The sequence below is a fragment of the Agelaius phoeniceus genome, chromosome 7 (assembly GCF_051311805.1).
Source record: "Agelaius phoeniceus isolate bAgePho1 chromosome 7, bAgePho1.hap1, whole genome shotgun sequence".
Classification (NCBI taxonomy): domain Eukaryota; kingdom Metazoa; phylum Chordata; class Aves; order Passeriformes; family Icteridae; genus Agelaius; species Agelaius phoeniceus.
This window is the reverse complement of record NC_135271.1, coordinates 29,672,096-29,690,050: the sequence shown is the minus strand read 5'-3', so window position 1 is coordinate 29,690,050 and position 17,955 is coordinate 29,672,096. Positions and strand designations below refer to the sequence as shown.

Below are 17,955 nucleotides of genomic sequence, written 5' to 3'. Positions count from 1 at the left end.
ATAAGATACAGCTGAAACTTTTTTAACTAAATGCAACATTTGATCTGTAGTGGGAGTGTACTCCAGCCATATCTATCCCTAAATTCTAGCATTCCTTCTCCTGTGCCTTCCTATTCAAGGCTAATGACAAGCCTCTCTTCCTCCTATATAAAAATCATTATTTCTCTTCACAAAATTGGTACAAAATACAGAAGTGCTCTTGTCCCCATTTCATAATTCAGAACGTAAACGTGACTGACTCTTACGTTGTATCAGTCAATAGCACCTACTAAATCCTGTATCTTCCTCACTAGATCAAAACTGACATGGATACACACCCACACAACCCTAACCATCATTTGTAAGAGAGAGATAGATAGACAGACAGACAGACAGATTCCTGCAGCCCTCCTTCAGCCTACCTTCAACTTCATTACAAGGGACCCTGTCAAGTCATACAGGACAAATTTTTGGTAAACCACAAGAGTTTCAAAGAGAAGAACTCCATCACAGTAAAAGCTGCTCCTGGCACTCCTCAGAGGGCTTTGAGAGTGAATCATCTCTTCAGCTCGAGAGACATGCACATCCCAAACCCTTCATATTTAACACAGAGCATCTATTGCCAAGCAGTGTTTTCCAGAAATGCAAGCTTTTGCATTCTGCTTAACACTCAGCACTTATTGCTCTATAGGATACAGACATTTATATAACTCTTGTGAGATTATGTAATGACTAATCACAGATTTAATATACAGCCTTGTTACACTTCAGGCTTATCCCAAACTAGCGTCTCACAAGAGTGAAATCATTTTCAATTCACTGTTCTTAATGAAATCAGAGGTAATGATCTCATGTAAACCCAAAACCTGATATATTCTACACAGCAATTAGTTTGTTCTTCTAGTAGATGTAGCAAACTATCCAGACAAATGACACTAAAATAAGGAAATATAATACAGTTGCAAGGGAAAGCATTTAGCTTTGACTCCATAGAAGATACGATTTGTAGTCACCCCTTCAGGGATTGAGGATTGAGATTTGAATCCTTGAGAACTCAGCCACAGCTGCATTTTTGGGAACTGGAGGACAACACAGACACAGCTTGTAGGAATAATGCTGCCTTATCTGCTGTCGACTGTGCCAAGCATAGCTGCTTGCAGGCAGACTGTCAGCTTGCACGAGAGGAAGCTTGTATGAAGACCAACAATAGACACAGAGCAAATAACAAGTGCAGTTTAAACTTCCCACAAAACATTTCTCTTGTAGGTTGTCAATATTTGTAAATTCTTAAAATTCACCAGACCAGAAACTCAATTCTCCAGCAGCTGTGAGTTAAGCAACATCAGGTTCCTCTCCGAGTACAGAAATAGAGAAACTGCCTCCTTCACCAAAGGAAGGGGAAAACCCCTTTCATCTTCTTTTTCTAATGAAAGTCAAAGACAGCATGAGTCAATAAAAGAGATAACTTCAATGTATATCTCCCCTCTGGTCTCTCACTCTTAAGTTTCCAACTGGGAATCACTCTCAGGATAATATGGTGACACTGGCAAGACCGTGCACATTGTTCATAAATTATATCCCACAGCATGACCTACTTTAATGCAATGCAGAAACTCTCCTACTTTAACATAAGGATGACACATTATTTTACTCAGGAAAATTAAAATGGAATTGGGGTAGGAAGAGTTACCACTCGTAGCAGCTCTACTACACCATTCTCAGCTAAGATAAGCATGTACTACATGCATTTTCACGTAAAAATTTGCGAAGTCAAAGAGGAAGCAATTTCAGGGAGATAAAATGATAAAATAAGTGGGAAGAAGTGATTACTGCAGTTCCTAATTTCTGCAAGTTAACCACAATTTTTACTTTTCTCTTTATTCGGCTAAGAAAACAGAGAGAACAATATAGCAACAGCAATTAGCACAAGAAATGTGCCACCTATATGTGGAAACCTGGACAATGTCAGTTGTTTTTGACGATCTCATGTCCTTTTCCATCCTTCTCCCACGATGCCATTCCAGGAAAGCCCCTGGCTGTGCAGCAGCTGCGTGCCCTGGGCACCTGGGGATGCTGAGGCCTGCCCGGAGCACACGGCTGGCACAGCTCACAGCAACACTTCAAGCTCTGCAAAACTTTGGCAGTGCAGGAGCTCAGACAAGACCAAATGAAGCAAGAGCTGCCAGCGGCACCAAATGTCAACTCAGAAAATGAATGAAAAACATACCTCCACGTAATTTTCACTTAAGCTGACATTTGAGCTTGTCAACAAATAGGTATATACTTCTGAAGTAAAGAGCAAAACATTTTTCAAAAGGCAGATAACATTTTCTTGCCAGCACCCCTTAAAAAGCAGCTCACTTGCACCACTTGCCAAAGGGATGTAAAATCCTTTGACTTGCAGCCAGAGAGCTAACACAAAACCAACGCCTCTCGCCTGCCCCTTCCCGGCCCATCGCTGCTCTCTTCCCATGGTCATCCCAGCTAGGAGCACAGGGCATTCCAGTCAAAGACCAAAAACCAGCAGCACTACTCTGCGTGACAGCTGCCTCAGCAGAAAACAGCGCCAGAAGCCGGGGAAAGGAGCGGGCAGCTTACCTACTCAGCTTTCGGTAGGCGCCTCCGCACCGGGGTGCGTGGGGAGGGTTTGTGCTCTGCCAAACTCAGAACCCCTCTAAGGCCGAGGCCGCCGGTACCGAGGCCAGGGAGGGGAGGTCTGGCCCGCCCCGGCCCGCCCCGCCAGCGACAGCCCCGCAGCCGCAGCCGGCGGAGCGCCGCGGGCGGGCGGGCTCCGGGCGGACCCCGGGCAGGCCGGGGCTGCGCGGCGGCGCGGCCGGGGGAGGGAGCGGCCGCAAGATGGCGGCTCGGCCGCTGCTGCGCGGGGGTTGCCCGGGTCTCCGCCGCCGCCTCGGCCCCGGGGGCTTCCCCCGCGCTCGGGAGCCGCCTCCCCCGGAGTACGAGAGCGGAACGAGCCCCGGCCGCTCCCGGGGCGGCCCTCGTGGCTGCCGCCAGCTTCCCGCAGCCCCGCGGGCGGGAGGCCGGGCAGGGTCACCCCCCGTTATCGGCCCGAGGCAGCGTCACCTGCAGCTCGGCGGGCCCGATAGCGGCGCCGGCTCCCGGCGGCAGCCTGGCCCTCAACCTCCTACTCCCGTTCCAACTTTCCCCGGCAGCCAGAGCGCTTAGAAACAAAACCCCGTGTTTTCCACGTGCCGTCGGTTCCACAGATCTGACCAGTCAGTCATTTCCCCAGTAAAAACGAAAGGCTGGTAATGACCAAGATTCTCTTGCAGAAAACGAGGACACAGCTTTCTCAAGGCTTTCCCTTTGTCCTGCAATTGAGGGCAGAGCAGTTCCAGCTGCCCTTTTCCTGAGAGCCAAGACAGATTCTGCTGCTGCAGAGACAGCAAGAGTGAATTCAGTGTACCTCATTCTCCCCTCCTGACCAGACTCTAACCGCTTCCCTTACTTGTTAAGTGGTGGCAATAGGTGATCCACTGGGAGCAAGGCAGTTTTCCTGACTGGTGGAATGTCGACCAGTCTGTGTGCTCAGTAGCTTCCCATTCCAAACTTCTAGCCAAAAAAAAAAACAAACAAAAAAAATCAAAAAAAGTACTCAAAAAGCTTGCAAGGAACTTCCAGGGAAAAAACCAACAAAACAAGCCCCAAAATCTCTTTCCCTTTCAGTTAAACCCAAAAAAGACCAAAACAGAATGGAGAATCATCTCAACCAAAAAAGATGTGACTGACATTTTATGAAGCATTGAGTCAGATATGATTTTTTTCCATTGTCAGTTCTGTCCACAAGGTCTACTGTTGAAATGCGTACCAGAAATTTATATTATATAGCAAGAGCAGCAATATAACAGAAATAACTCTTAAGGGGATTAATTGGAAGTCGAGTTAAAAAAAACCTGTAAAGAATGCAGACAGGGACAGAAACTTGTGGGGATAAACATGGCTGCTAGAAACTTTTAGAAGGCAGTACATTGTCTGCTTTAAATTTAATTTAATACTATCATATGTCTGCTTTAACTTTAATTTAAAGATACTGATGCTTAAATTTTATCTTTCTGTACTAGTTGTGTATACACTTACTAGAACCTCAGCTGACATGAAGCAGCACTGTCAGTGCTTGACTCCTCGCTGCCTCTCATTCCTGTCTACATCCTGTCCCAAATCTGGGCCCACACAGCCCAAGCAAAAGATCAGCAAGGGATTATTCCAATGCTGTGCCAAAGTTGATGATGTATGTCTACAGCTGGAAGGTGGTGCAGCTTGTTGGGTAACACTCACCCGCTGGTAACATTAGGGTGAGACTTTGTTTTGATACAAACACTAATAAAGAAGATTCTTTTGTTAATTTTTTCACTGTTGAAGTTTCTCTGCTTGGCACCTGACAAAGAGCACTTTCAGACTGATTGGGATTTGGTTTTGGAAATACAGTATAATAAGGCCTTTCTGATTTTTTGGCTTTCTGTCATTCATTCTTTCCTATAGAAATGACACCTTAGAGGGACATGCTTTGGGGAGTAGCAAGGGAGGAATACCAGACCATACTAAGAACTCTTGGTAAAAATGTATGCCTTCCCTTCTCTTGAATGCATTTTTTCCCCTTTGAAAAGATCATTAGTGCTTTAGCATTTAATAAAGTATTTAAAATACAAGAATCTTTCAGCTGTTTGAAAAGAGCATAGATTTGGCTGGATAGGCTGCTCATTGACTGCTATTGATGTCCACCAACCACCAGCCTGATTTGCCAAGGGATCAGCAGTAACAGGACAGAGCTCTGTTTCCACCTCAGCTCTGGCATACATAGTGTGCTAAATCAGGTAAGCACATTTGACCCGAGTCTTGTGTCATCTTTGGGGGAACACAAACAAATTAAAAGTGTAATACTTAAAAAAAGTAAATAGTAAACAACCTCAAAACCCAGAAAAAGTAAAATACTTGAAAGTATGAAAAGGTAGTATCAAAGGCATGTGAAAAAATACAATAAAATTATTATATCTGCTGTCTAAATAAATGAAGCAAAAGTATATAAATAGGACTTAATAGGGCATATTTCCTCTTGCAGATTTTAATCTTTTAAACCATACTATAAACAGCCTAGCAACTCTCATTGACATGCAGCATCTTCTGAGCTGAACAGAGAAGAACACTAGGGTCTTATCCCTTGCCCTGTTAAGAAACATGAAATCATTATTAACCAGACCGTACCATCAGAATAGCACTGTGAATAACTCAAGCACCAGATTACAGGACCAGTTCTCCACTTGGCTGGGAAATGTTAGGATCCCAGTTTTCTGGCTTTTTTCAGTCTAGATAATTAGCAATGATAACTTAATGTTGAAGTCAAGAAATCTTTCTAATGCAGTATTCAATATACAGGATACTCCTGACCATATCCAAAGACCACACAAAGTCCTGCTTCCCAGAGCAGCAAAGGACAGTATTTTCTTACTGCCTGATACCTCCTCTCTTCTCCCTGAACACTTAACCAAAGCTCCATAGGTGCTTTCTTTGAGCCACGTTTTCTCTGGCCTTGAACATCCCCTTGTGTTCCATTGAGCATCTTTCTGTTCCAACATCCTGCCTTTATAGTAAAGTTTAATTTCTTTTTCCTTGGAAGATCTCTGTAAACTAAGGGTGACAGCCATGGACATCAATTCTCACGGAGTTTCACCCAACCCATAGAAATATCAAAAAGCCCCCATGTATTAATTTAACACCCAAACATAACTACACCCACAGCTATAACAGTGCAAATAATGCATGGGAAAGGCAAGATTTTTGTGTACAACCTCCTGGGAGGACAGGTTTCTAGAGACCATCAGCTCTTTATCACAGCTACCCTCTACCACTGGCAGCTCAGCTCTGGCAGTTGAACTGTGGATCACAGAAAACACAGTTACTGCCACTGCAAAGCCAAGCCTTCCAAAAGCCACTAAACAAACACAAAAATTGTCCCCAAAATTTTAATTCAATCCTCCTGAGCATTCTTTTAACATGACATAACATTGCTTAATCATGAACTACTCTCTCCCTTGATTTTTGTTATTTTTCACTCAATTTGGATGTTTCCATCCACTTATGTGCCACCAAAGGAGCCAATAGATGATATGGGAGACAATTTCTACTTTTTGATCTGGGCAGCAATTTAACCAATGAAAAGCATCTGGAGCAACCATTACATGAGTCATCCTGTGGCTTTCATCACACTCATTTCCCTGCAACAATTACACACACACAGGCTGGGCCCACACAGGAACTGCGAGAGGTTCACTCTCAGTGAGAGCAGGTTTCAGCCAGTGTCCCTTTCAAGGACTGGCAGTGACCACATAGAAACGTTTTACAAAGGCCTACAACTGAGCCACCTTGGAAAGGTTTCCTGGGAAGTCACAAATGTATCTTTGTACTCGGCGTGAAGGCTACTTCACTGGTAAACATAGCAAGGTGTGAAGGCTACTTCACTGGTAAACTCAAGCACTTGTTGCATAACCTGAAATTTTGGGGTATTCTGGAGAAAAGCACTCAAGAATTTACTGGAAGCAATACATTTCTCCAGTTTGTTTCTGAAAACACTAACATTTGATTTGTAATTTTTTTTTTTCTAGAGAACTAGCATGGAAGTTGTAGTCAAATTGCTAGGGTGTGGTGATAACTGAACAACAACCTTGCCTTACAGTAGCAAGTGTCAGGTGAGCTTCAAAACAGCATTATTGATTAAAAATGTGGAAAATTTCTTTAAATTTTCTAAAGAAAATTTTCTTTAGAAAATTTAGAGAAATTTTCTATTCTCTAAATAACCTCTCAGTAGGGTATTAGAAAAACATACCTTTTCTAAGAATAGACAAAAATAAAGAATACAGAATATGAGAAGACAAGAAGAATGTCAGCAAATGCCTCAGGATGAAATCTGTCTGGAAATTTACAGACAACTGTGCACCTTGTTTTCAACAGCATGGAAAAATCCAAGTACCAACACAATAATTGCAGCAATGGATAGAGGCATTAGCCCTTCTTAGGTAATCTCCTTATCAATCACAGGAAAAATACTTCCTCAATGCTCCTTGGCCATTGACAATGAGCCACGCATTATATGAATATTGGATTTACACCTACAGACAATGTGGCTTTGTAACTCCAGTACTGGAAAAAACACCCTTTTCATACAGCTCATTGCTTAACAAGTAAATGGATTATATAATGCACAAGGCAGAATCCGTGCTCAACCTCTGTTTTGACTCCATCCAAAAATGCATGTCTATGGTTATCTAAAACTGTAGTTCAGGGTTCAGAAAGTTTGCTGGTTCGTGATGTCTGCTCTCCTACAGTTGTGCGTAGGACGTGCAGGAAGGACATGAAATGCTTATCAATATCTAGATGTGTCTGGTCACTTACACTGACTCACATGGTTACTGGCAAATAAACTATAGTGCACAATACACAGATGGTTGATTAAGCAACAAGGGAAACCTGAGGAAAATTAATCTGTAAACAGGAAATAGGCCCCTGGATTGTGTCTCTGGAGGGTGGTGTCACACAAAAAGCACTTGTCCCATGAAAGAATTTCTAAAACTTCTGAGGCTTAGATAGAAAAATCCAACACCTGAGAGAAATTCTGAGTGTCCTTAAAGCAATACAGAGATCAGGAGAATGCCACATGTTACTCATAAGCTTAAGTCTGTTAACACAGAAATTATGAGGGATGCATTGGATGTTTACATTCAGTTCAGTTACCTTGGAATACTTTTGTAAAAGATCTTCCTTCTTAAGAAAGCAATTTATCAGCTCATCTATAATTTCGCAGTTGTTCTACCTCATTATCTGCGTTGGTTACGGGAACTTAATTGGTATTTTTCACATAGCATCTTTTGTAAGACAGTGTGTATGCCCAAGCTGGTTTTGAAACCATGTTTACTGTACTCCACTCATTCACTTCCACTTTGTTCTCTGGCTGAGACAATTCCACAGAACTGAAGGTACAATTATAGCCTTCAAAATACTGTATCTGCCAAAAGAAAATACATGAAGCCAGTACAGACAAATTGCAGGAAGTCAAACTAAGACTTTTGCAATAATTATGTATGTTCAGGTGTGTTGAAATAGACTGCTCTAGAAATTAAGCCCGGTAAATATTGTGCATGGTGAAATTCACCTCTCTTAAGCAAAAAATAAAGAAAAGTTCAAATTAAATTATATGGAATTAAATAAAGTTCAGAAAACCCCATGTGATTTTAACACTAGAAGTTTTTTTCTGAAACTGTTTTCAGGGGAGACAAAACGAAGTAGAAGAGACCTCCTAAACATGCAAATTCCATCCTTAATGCTAGGGCATCAACATTTTACTTGGCTCAGCAAGAAGGTAAGTGTGTTAAACTCAAATGCAAGTACTCAAAAATTAGTTACGTACTTAACCAGACCAACTGGGGAAAAAGATGCAAAAGTTAAAGAAAAAAAAAATCACTATTTTGACTTACAGATTACAAATGCTTTAGCTGGAAAATCATTATCAAGTTTTTTCCATTTGCCTCATATTATGGTTAGAGCTCTATCTAATGTATGCAGACACTTAAAATATTAAGTAATTTTATAATAATTATATTAGAGTATTTTCAAATACCAACAGACTAACGGTATGGAGTGAAATTATTAAGAACAGGGCATAAGAGTTACAGCTCTTCCTCAACCTAAGAAAACCTTTTTGCCCATTTTGGCATAGGCAGCTTATTACTTACATGTTCTCAGTACTCTGAGTGCTCAGTCACTGGAAGACCACTCAAATTTGGCCTGAATCCTCAAAACCACCACCAAAAAACCAAACAAAACCAGGAGAGCTATTAGTGCTGCACACAAGTTAGCAGATGCTGCTAAGGAAAACCATTAAACCATTTTGCTCAGGAAAACCATTTAAAAGCAAGCTGCAGTGCTTAAATAAGCTGCTTCTGGTGTGTGACCTGCTGCAGCTGTTGCTTATTCAGCAAGAAACTGATTAGTAAAGAAATCCCACCAAATATCCCACCCCCCTTAAAAACGCCAGCAAACCAACCCAAACAACCCACAAAACCTATTTTGATATCACAAAGTAAAAGCTTTGGAAATATTTTCAGAATGTGACCCACATCTCCGTATCGTCTCTCCATATACTAAGTTTCCATTTGTGGTCGTACCACTATTTTGCAAGCCCCTATTTATTACTTACACAAATACAGCTTAAATGTTGTCCATCAAATGTATAGATTGAAATGCATTGCCTCTTGTGATAGAAATCCAATAGTTTTTTATTTATTTCATATTAATTTCACCACTAAATCCTTCCTGCTACTTGTGTCACAGAACTGTATTAACAAGCCCTCTTCTTCCTGAATTCTCCAGCAGAAGGCTAGTATACCTTCTCCTCATTATGTTCAGCAGTTTGTCACTACATTTAAATTAATGGCCAACAACAATACAAAGAACTTCCTTTCTTAACTTTTCTTATTTGAGTAAGAACTGATTTTAAGACTGCAATATTGACAGAGTAGCTTCCTTACAGCTCTCTGTTACTTCCACTTGGAATTTAAAAAGATATTTTGTTTTAATTCTTAGCTCCTTCTCCAGCTGCAGTTAAACAAACAAACAAAGTTTAAAAAAAATTTTAAAAAAAGCTAAAGACTTGATTTTTTTAGGTCTAATACCGTGCTGCTTTTTGTTGAACTGCAGTGGAGTAGTCAGGTGTAGTACTCTGTTGCATCATTTTAATGCCAGTACTGGAATTTGACTTGCCTAAGAACTGTGTGACTGCCTGAAGAGTCAGGCCGGATGCACCTGGAGCGAAATCGCGGTGGTGAAACAGCGCGTAGTGTTCCTAAAGCGCTGAAACGCGTGTGGCCTCGCGGAACGCTTTGGGTCGAAGGGACCCGAAAGATCGCGCAGCTCCAGGTCCCCGCCATGGGCAGCAGGGGCAGCTGTGGGTGGCCAGGCTCGGGGAGCAGGGCAGGGCAGGCGAGTGGCGGATGGCGCACGCCGTGGAGCGGCGCTGAACGCTCCCGCTGCCCGGGCCCGGGACGGGCGGGAGGCACCGCGCGGCCACGGCGGCACCGCAAGCGCGGCACAGAGAGAACGGCCGGGCGGCGGCTGCATCACACCTGTGCCCGCCTGCCCGTAGGAAAACAAACACACACACAAGGCGTCTCGTTTTCTGATGCATGTTTGGATGTGGACTAGACACGTTCTCAGTTAAAAAATATATTTTCAATTCCTCCCCTTGCTCACAAGTAGCCATATGTAAGAGAGAGGGAGGAATGAAGGTTCTGGCACACACGGTGATTCTCTTAAAGCACACAGCAGGGTATTGTTTCTAAATCAGCAATAAACTGGAGCAAACACACCAGCCCCCCCAGTTGACTGGCACTTGGATGAAAGCACAGCAGCAGTCCTGCAGGCACAGCTCAGGAGATGAAAGTATCTATTTAGAAGAAAGGATCATGTATCTGTCTGATTTCAAACAAAAACTCTCAGGTTTCATAAGGCACCCAAGCTCCTGGTCAAATAGCAGAAGTGAAAGTTTCTGTTTTAAGTAAGGAGGGGAAAAAACTTCAACAGAAGGATTTCAGCAGTTTGCAGTGAGGGCTGGTTTTTGAGACAGCACAGAAAGTACTGATGGGCTCTGCAGTCCCTGAGAGCACAATGATCTATCTACAGGTACACTAGTTCCAGTATCAAAATACCTCGACAGGCTGGGGTTTCAGCCTGGACTTTCACCCACAGCCTTTATCTTGCTCTCTTCAAAGTGCTCTGATTGCTTCAGCTGCCTTTGGCTCTCATGGCTTGGTAGTGCTCAGCCTTCAGATGCAGGGGCTCTGCTGCTCCACAGGGCACACGAGGGCTCACCACTAACTCTGAATTCACTAAAATTTCTGCTAGAAAGGAGAAGGACAGGAATGACTCATTTTCACATCGCTGTATACGTGAACGCTTCCTTCAACTTGGGTTACACCCAACACCCACTGCTTAAACAGCCATCTTTGCATCAATACAAAAACATTTTCAGAAGGGAACTGGTTACAGGCCTTATCGTGTACAGTGTTCACATGAGGTTGGAGCCAAAACTTTCTTGTGTGGAGGGCACATGCAAAAGGTAGCCAAAATGGCCCCCTTTGAGAAGGGCATTGCACAGTGATAGAGCCCTGCCCCAGCTACAGGGAGAGATCACCAGTTCCTGTTTTGCAGAAAGAAAGGATGGACAGCAACCAACAGCCCTCTCAGTCCACCTTTAATTTAAAGGTGCTTAGGCAGAGGCATCTCCTGTATTCCAGCAAAAAAAAAAAGGAAAATAAATAACAAGAAGAATCCCACTTTGAAAATGAGAAATGTATCTATGTAGGCTAAATCTCAGCATTCTTGAAAAAAAAGCTTTTTTTATCTTCAAGAAAAAGAAGAGTGGTAATAACAAAGAAGAAATGTGATGGGAATGATAAGAGCCTTATTGCAGTATCATATAGACAGCTTTCATGATAGATTGCTATTTTACATTTTGAATGTAGCTTCTGCTGAAGTCATATATCATAAACCACAAATATGTTTTAGGATTAAAGAAGAGATTATCTGATGTTGTTGTTCAGTGAACAGATAGATATTGGACACAAGGTAATGTTAGCAGCAACTACCCAATTTATTCTCTATGTTTAATCAAAATATTTTTGTGCCAGTCATCCTTTCCTCGGGATTGTTTCTGTACCTGGACTGCTGCTGAAATCCTTAGATAGGTTAAGAGCTTGATTGCCAATGGTCTGTTTCATTAGTTAACCTAAATACTATATTTACAGAGATGTATGAGCTAATATTTAGTTCTGAAATCAGTAATTTGCTGGGACTAAGTTACTATGTTCAGTGTAAAATGGAGTCAGACTGGGTGAGAGGGCAGCAGCCTGTGCACAGGAGGCAGGAAGGTCATTGGAAACTGCTGAACCATGATCAAAGGAGTTGCGTATTTATGTGTGTGCTGTGTGCAACACAGGAGCCTTCCTGCAACTGCAGGGAGCAGTCAGAACTGTTTTACAGGGTAGCCCATGGGTTTCTTTTAAATCAACAGAATTTTTTGAGTTAAATGAAGGAAGGACTATGTTGTGGTTATGACAAGGTCACAGAGTGCTCAGCTCAGTTCCCTCTTTCTGAAGCAAGCAAGCAATTTGATTTCTTGAAAACTAGAAAAAACCACAATTTCTTTGGTAAAACATGCCACAGACAGTCATACTATGATCAGATTCATACCTCTTGTGTTCTCAATCAAGGCTTCTGCCACTGAGATGTGCAAAGGTCTCACAGCCTGCTGAGCCAGCTCCTTTACAGCTCACCAGCTCCCCCACCCTCCACCATGGTGTCTCTGTTTCTATAGCTCAGGCATCAGGATTGCTGGGTCTGCAGGCTACACAAGGGTTGGTGGTCTTCTAAGAAAGTGGTCTTTGTCTCAGTCAGTCTGTAAAATGAAGGTATCAAAAAGCAGTCCCCAGAGATGTCAAAGGATCTGCAATCTCCATGGGAGTAAACCTGATGCTTAACTCTTTGCAAAATAGATGAATTATAGGACAGAGCTTTTTAGCTTTCTAAATGACACTTTTAACTCCTGAGGAGAAGCTAGAAGTGCAGCCTGAATTTGAACCTCCTGTGGACTTTTATCAAAGGGTCTTTGATGAACCTAGTCCACATTATCTGGAAAGCTACACCTATGATAAAGAATAGGGCTCCAAAGTCAAAAGGAGGGTTTAATTTGTTTCTTATTCTCTGGCAGCTTTCTGCCTTGTGAGTGGAGACACAACAAATAAAAATCTACACTTACCAACAGTGATTTTCCATGTCATCTTCCCCAGCAAGTGCCTAGCTTGCCCTGCCAAGAGCCAATGGCCACAGCTCACCCAACAGCAACCTACAAGTACAGCATCACAAAACACTGGTTTTCAATAATTCTTTATCCTAAAGTAAACTCATTACTTCTCTTTATCTGCAGGTGTCCTTCACTGTATGTAGGACCCAAGTGCTCTGAGAATTACTGCTGTGCTGCTGTCCCATGGCAGACAGGAGAGGGGAACAGCTCACCCTAGCTCCTGCCAGGCTCACTGCTATGCTCCTGCTAAAGCCAACAAGTGCTTTTGTCAAAGAAGTAACTGTGTTTGTCCTCAATGTAACAGTCTGCACCAACAATTAAATAAAAGTAAAATTTATTTGGTATAGGACAGAAAAATAACAAAATCGCTTACAAAATAAAGGTTAAGCAAAAAATTCACAGAATTAGATTAATATTTTATAAAAAGCTCAAACTTTAAACATCTGATAGAAATGTTACTTTTTGCTCAGCCTGTTTTATGTTTTAGATAACCCTCCTGTGTGGCTTTAAAAGTCCAAATTTAGATGTCTTCCTCTGCATGCATTAGTTTACACTAAGGAATATTTACCATAGACAAACTGTATTTCAAAATGGCAACATACGTAAAAGGTTACTCCCTTAAGACATGCTGTTTCCATTTTTGCTTTTTACATCTGCACACCTACCTGGTGCATACTCACTGAGACCATACATACATGCCCTGCTTCTGCCTGAGTTATTCCAATACTCCCCTCTTTGCCAATGCTCCAGTCTAGATTTTATCTGAATGGTCCAAACGCATCCATCTTACAGGCTACAAGACTCCTGGTTTTCTTCCAGTGTACATGAAGAACCATTCCATGAATTTGCCCTTAAAGTGCTCCTGGATATCTTAGGTGAGAGATTCTCCTCATTTTCTGCTGAATACCGTTTGAAAGATGAAGGCTCACACAATCTGTGTCACGTGGACTCAATGTACCGCTGTGCCAGGTCCTCGCACCCAGCTGTGAGACAAAGGTGTCCACACCATTGCCATGTGGAAAAGTGCACTTTTTATACCCTATTTTTTACTCTAGTACTGGTAACAACATTCAGTTGGCTTTTATTTCCTTGAGCAATCTTCTCTTTTCCAGTGTCCTGTGGCCAAGGGGCCCTCTCTAGGTCTCTCAACATCTGACATTCTGCTTAAAATAATCTGTTTGATCACTCAACTCCATTCTTTGTCTCCAAGGCAAAAAGTACCCTTCCTATTCCCATACTTCTGTACAGAAGATTGTTGTGTTACAATACATATGATGCATGATAGCAGTTTAGCTCCTTTATCCCCTGCTCCAAGACAGATCTACAAGTGTCATGCAAACAGCTGATGCTGCAAGGAGAAACTACTGCCCAGTTTTTTAACTGACAAGATAAGGAACTTCTTTCACAGTGCTGTCTTGCAAAAAAGAAAAAACAAACCTTATGATTCTTTTAGTGTTGGGAAATGCTGGATTTTAAACAAGAACTTTACCATGTTATTTATTTCATTTATAGAAATAGACACTTCCTGAATCACAAGCTGAGTTTCCTTTAACAACTCTGAACATTCATCATTGTGACCTCTTCTCCCAGTGGCTGGTGCAGAAAGTCATAACAAACATAACACATGCTTGTCTTCCAAAAATATAGAGCAGAAATTATTTTTACATGGTACAAAAGTTATTCTCATTTTATTTATGGAGTTGAATGAAACAAAAACAAACATCCGTGGCTGTTGTCACACAGTGCAAGCCTCAGTGGTAAAGTAAGAAGACAGGTTGAGGTGTGAGGGTTTATAATACAATGCCATTGAAACAAACCCAGCAAATCTTATATGCAAGCAGTGAATCCAATTTACTTCTGTAACCTCTGCAACCACACTGACTGAAGTCAGCTGGGCTGTGTGGACAGCAGCATCAGACACTGGTTTTGGGACAGGTCTGAATTTTGAGAGCAATACCAACAACTGATTGTGAAGCCAACCAGTGCCCACATACACCTCACCTGCACACTGATCCAGTGGCCTCTCCACACACTGAGCTCCACCTGGAGTTAGCAGATTGAGCACAACCACAGCAGGGCTTGGCTCAAACACTGTAAAATGCTACTGTCAGCATTATGTACTTAGGACCTGGAAGAGCAATGTCTATTAATTCTTCTACTGAGACACAGAAAAATTGACTAAAAAATTCATAAGGCACCATTGATTCAACCTGTTTTGTATTATTCTTTTTTAACACTTCATAGTGAAATAAATACTTTAATACTGATCATATTGTAAATAGCTACTGCTACATGAAGCAATATATTGAATGATAAAATGCTGCACTGTTCTGGAATATATCTAGGGACTTTTACAGCAAAACATATAAGTGGAAATGCTGTTGTTATCTGAAAAAAATGCCCCTTTCTGCAGTATTAAGCTATTTTACATGTACACCAAACATCTATTCTGAAGAGTTTTCTAGAGTACAAAATAATTTCTAAAACCTAAGCAGCTCAGGATTCTTGGCTTGTTAACTGGGGGCCTTTTACATAGGACATTTTAAAGTGAAACTGAAGCTGGTTTTCCAAGTCTTTGGTAGTGGTCCAGATTTCTGGTCAAAAAACCTTGCTGAAATGATCAAGTACAGGATATTTTGAATTATACAGAGTATTGGAAGAACATTGGGAAGCATTTTCATTGACTTACCAAAGTAAAACAGTTATGTTGGAAGCAGGTAAGTTATAAAAAAATATCATTTCTGGAGGGTTGGGGGTTTTTTTTGGCTACATAGCTATTTGGATATTAACAAAGATTTGGCAAGTCAAGGTACTGAAAATATTGTATTCTTAAATTCAAACTATTGTTCCTCAGAAAGGTATTAAGTGCTTCTGTTTTAAAATACGAATACAATAATTTATCCTTTAAGTTATTAGCCTAAAAATCTTATTTGGACTTTTATTCACAAAATAATATCCCAAAGAGACAGGCACTTTAAATGACATCCATAAAATACATATACAAATTCAGCATTGTGCCAGGTTTGATCCCAAGGTGCACCTGTCACATGGAGGTCCCACCAGTATCTGTTTAAGGAACTCTTACAGCCACGATCCTGCAACTGGATGTAGCTACATCCCTGCGCCTGCGCATTTCATTGCAGGTTCAAGACCATGAACAGTAACTAAAAATAGGTCACTAGATACAAAAATGTAAAAAACAAGTACATAATCAATGCTGTCACAGCTAACAAGATTTTGTAAACAAACACTGAAAAGACCAAATTAAATTTGATCTGGCCAAATCCAACTCTAGTCTCATTCCCTTCAATGTGATGCCCAGGCTGCCAGGCAGAAAGCGGATCTGCCCCTCCCTGCTCACAAACAGAGCAAAAAGCCCTATTCACAGACATTTCAGCAGGGTCCAGACTCTCTTTGGCTAAATTCCCCAGATTTTCAAGGACTTACCTCATTCTACCCACAGAGTGTACTTAGGATATCTCCCATGCTAGAGAAACATTTTCTTAACCTACATGACTAGTTTCTATGTTTTATTTTGGGTTTTTTTGAGCAACACCCTGTGAAGCACAGCTGCTGACACAGGCTTGGTAGGGATCCCAAGGAAAACACTGAAGAAACATACTGCTGATGAGACTGAGAGGATATTTTTCAGAGGTCCAATTAACAAAGAGCTATCATTCACCAATATTTCAAATCCAGAATTATAATCTTCCTCTAATTTCCAAAGGCATTTTATACACACTTAGACGCACTTGTAAAATTCACTCATACAATGAGCTCTTTTCTCATACACAAAATTCAAAAGCCATTAAACATATTAATCACTTGCCACAATGTTAGAATACTTTACTCCTTCTATCATAAGCCTTGCAGCTCTCTGTAGAGACTCCTTTCAGCCAAGTTTGAAAGGACAAGCTTCATAGCCAAATCTTTCCATTTCTCTTGAACCAGTGCAGATAGCAAATTCTGGATGCTCCCACTTGAATGTACAAACCCCAGACCTCTCTCACAACATCAAAGGGCTTTCACTGAGGAACATTTTTGACCTCAGCTGCTCTACAATAATGGAAGTCAAACACAAGCTCTCTGAGACTCGTGAGCTAAGTGCCAAGAAGCTTTTAAAGTCAAACCCCATCATTTAGTTGTACCAAAGAAACAACTGGGAAGCAGTCTGTGGAGCACTGGCACTGGTGATGCTTTACAGGAGGAGCCTGCAACTACAATAATTGCTGTGTTTGCACTCAGACTACCGTCTGAGGACCCCTCACGTGCACTATCAGGCAGAGGGTCTTACAGCAATCCAAGGCACAGATGACATGATGTGGGTTGGTCCACATAAGAGTAGGACAGAATTAGGTCACAGAACACATAACACTATTAAAAAATAGGAAAGAGGGTTAAAAAAATATATTTTTATGCTGATGAATTCTTCAGTTGTGCTTTTCTTTGGAAGATTCTCTGCAGATAAAAACAAGGCCAGGGACACTCCATCCTTGAGGCAGGATGTGTTGTGCATTGTTAAAGATTTGCTTGACTAAGCTGAAGTAAAAAAGTTAAAGATGAACTCTTTGTCACCATGTAGTAGGTCTATGGCTTGCAGAAGCAGATAGGCTGAGTTAGGCATGCAAAGAAGGATCCAGGGGACTCTTGGCTACACATTTTACCCAGCAACTGTTTTTTTAAACATCAAATACTTTATCATTAAAATAATACAGCTACTGTACCCAAAGTGATTGAAACAGCTTTGTTCAAACTCTATCAAATTCAAAGCCAGACCTCCCACAGAGCTCTCCAGGGGACGGGGTTGGACATGGTAAGCACGATGCACGTATGTTCTGTAGGGTCCACAAAATGCCTGCAGTTTAAGCGAATAAAATTCAGAGCTTTGAGCAACTATAGTTCCATAAGCCACATCTATTACTCCTGTAATAGACTGAAGTTTGTTCCAGCTGACAAGAAATCAATCAGGACAGACAACTTTCCAGCCATGTGGACAGGAGAGCTGACTTGAAGGAAACTTGAGAGCAGATGTCATCCAAGGATGGGCAAGAACCCATTTCACCTTGGGATAGGCGGGAGCGGGGGGGCACCTCTTTCTTTTCGGACAGAACCAC

At 41.7% G+C, this 17,955-nt stretch overlaps 2 protein-coding genes and 1 long non-coding RNA gene across 5 annotated transcripts in view; 1 reads left to right on the top strand and 2 right to left on the bottom strand.

Moving 5' to 3' along the window:
* GPR155 (G protein-coupled receptor 155) overlaps positions 1 to 2,780 on the bottom strand; it is a 26,832-nt gene extending 24,052 nt beyond the window's left edge. Inside the window, exon 1 of one of the 2 annotated variants that reach the window (XM_054636844.2) lies at positions 2,578 to 2,780. The gene's annotated coding sequence lies outside the window, so the exon portion shown is untranslated. The remainder of the gene's footprint in view (positions 1 to 2,577) is intronic. The other variant, XM_054636842.2, reaches the window with a different exon arrangement.
* LOC143694514 (uncharacterized) lies at positions 2,363 to 13,165 on the top strand. The gene is made up of 3 exons (XR_013183029.1): positions 2,363 to 2,591; positions 8,253 to 8,344; positions 12,965 to 13,165. It is a non-coding gene; the product is annotated as an uncharacterized LOC143694514 (long non-coding RNA).
* The window catches only part of WIPF1 (WAS/WASL interacting protein family member 1), a 55,922-nt gene continuing 51,125 nt past the window's right edge, over positions 13,159 to 17,955 (bottom strand). For both annotated transcript variants that reach the window (XM_054636751.2, XM_077181385.1), the window contains exon 9: positions 13,159 to 17,955. In XM_054636751.2, coding sequence (XP_054492726.2) covers positions 17,900 to 17,955 — 56 coding nt within the window. In that variant the 3' untranslated portion in view covers positions 13,159 to 17,899.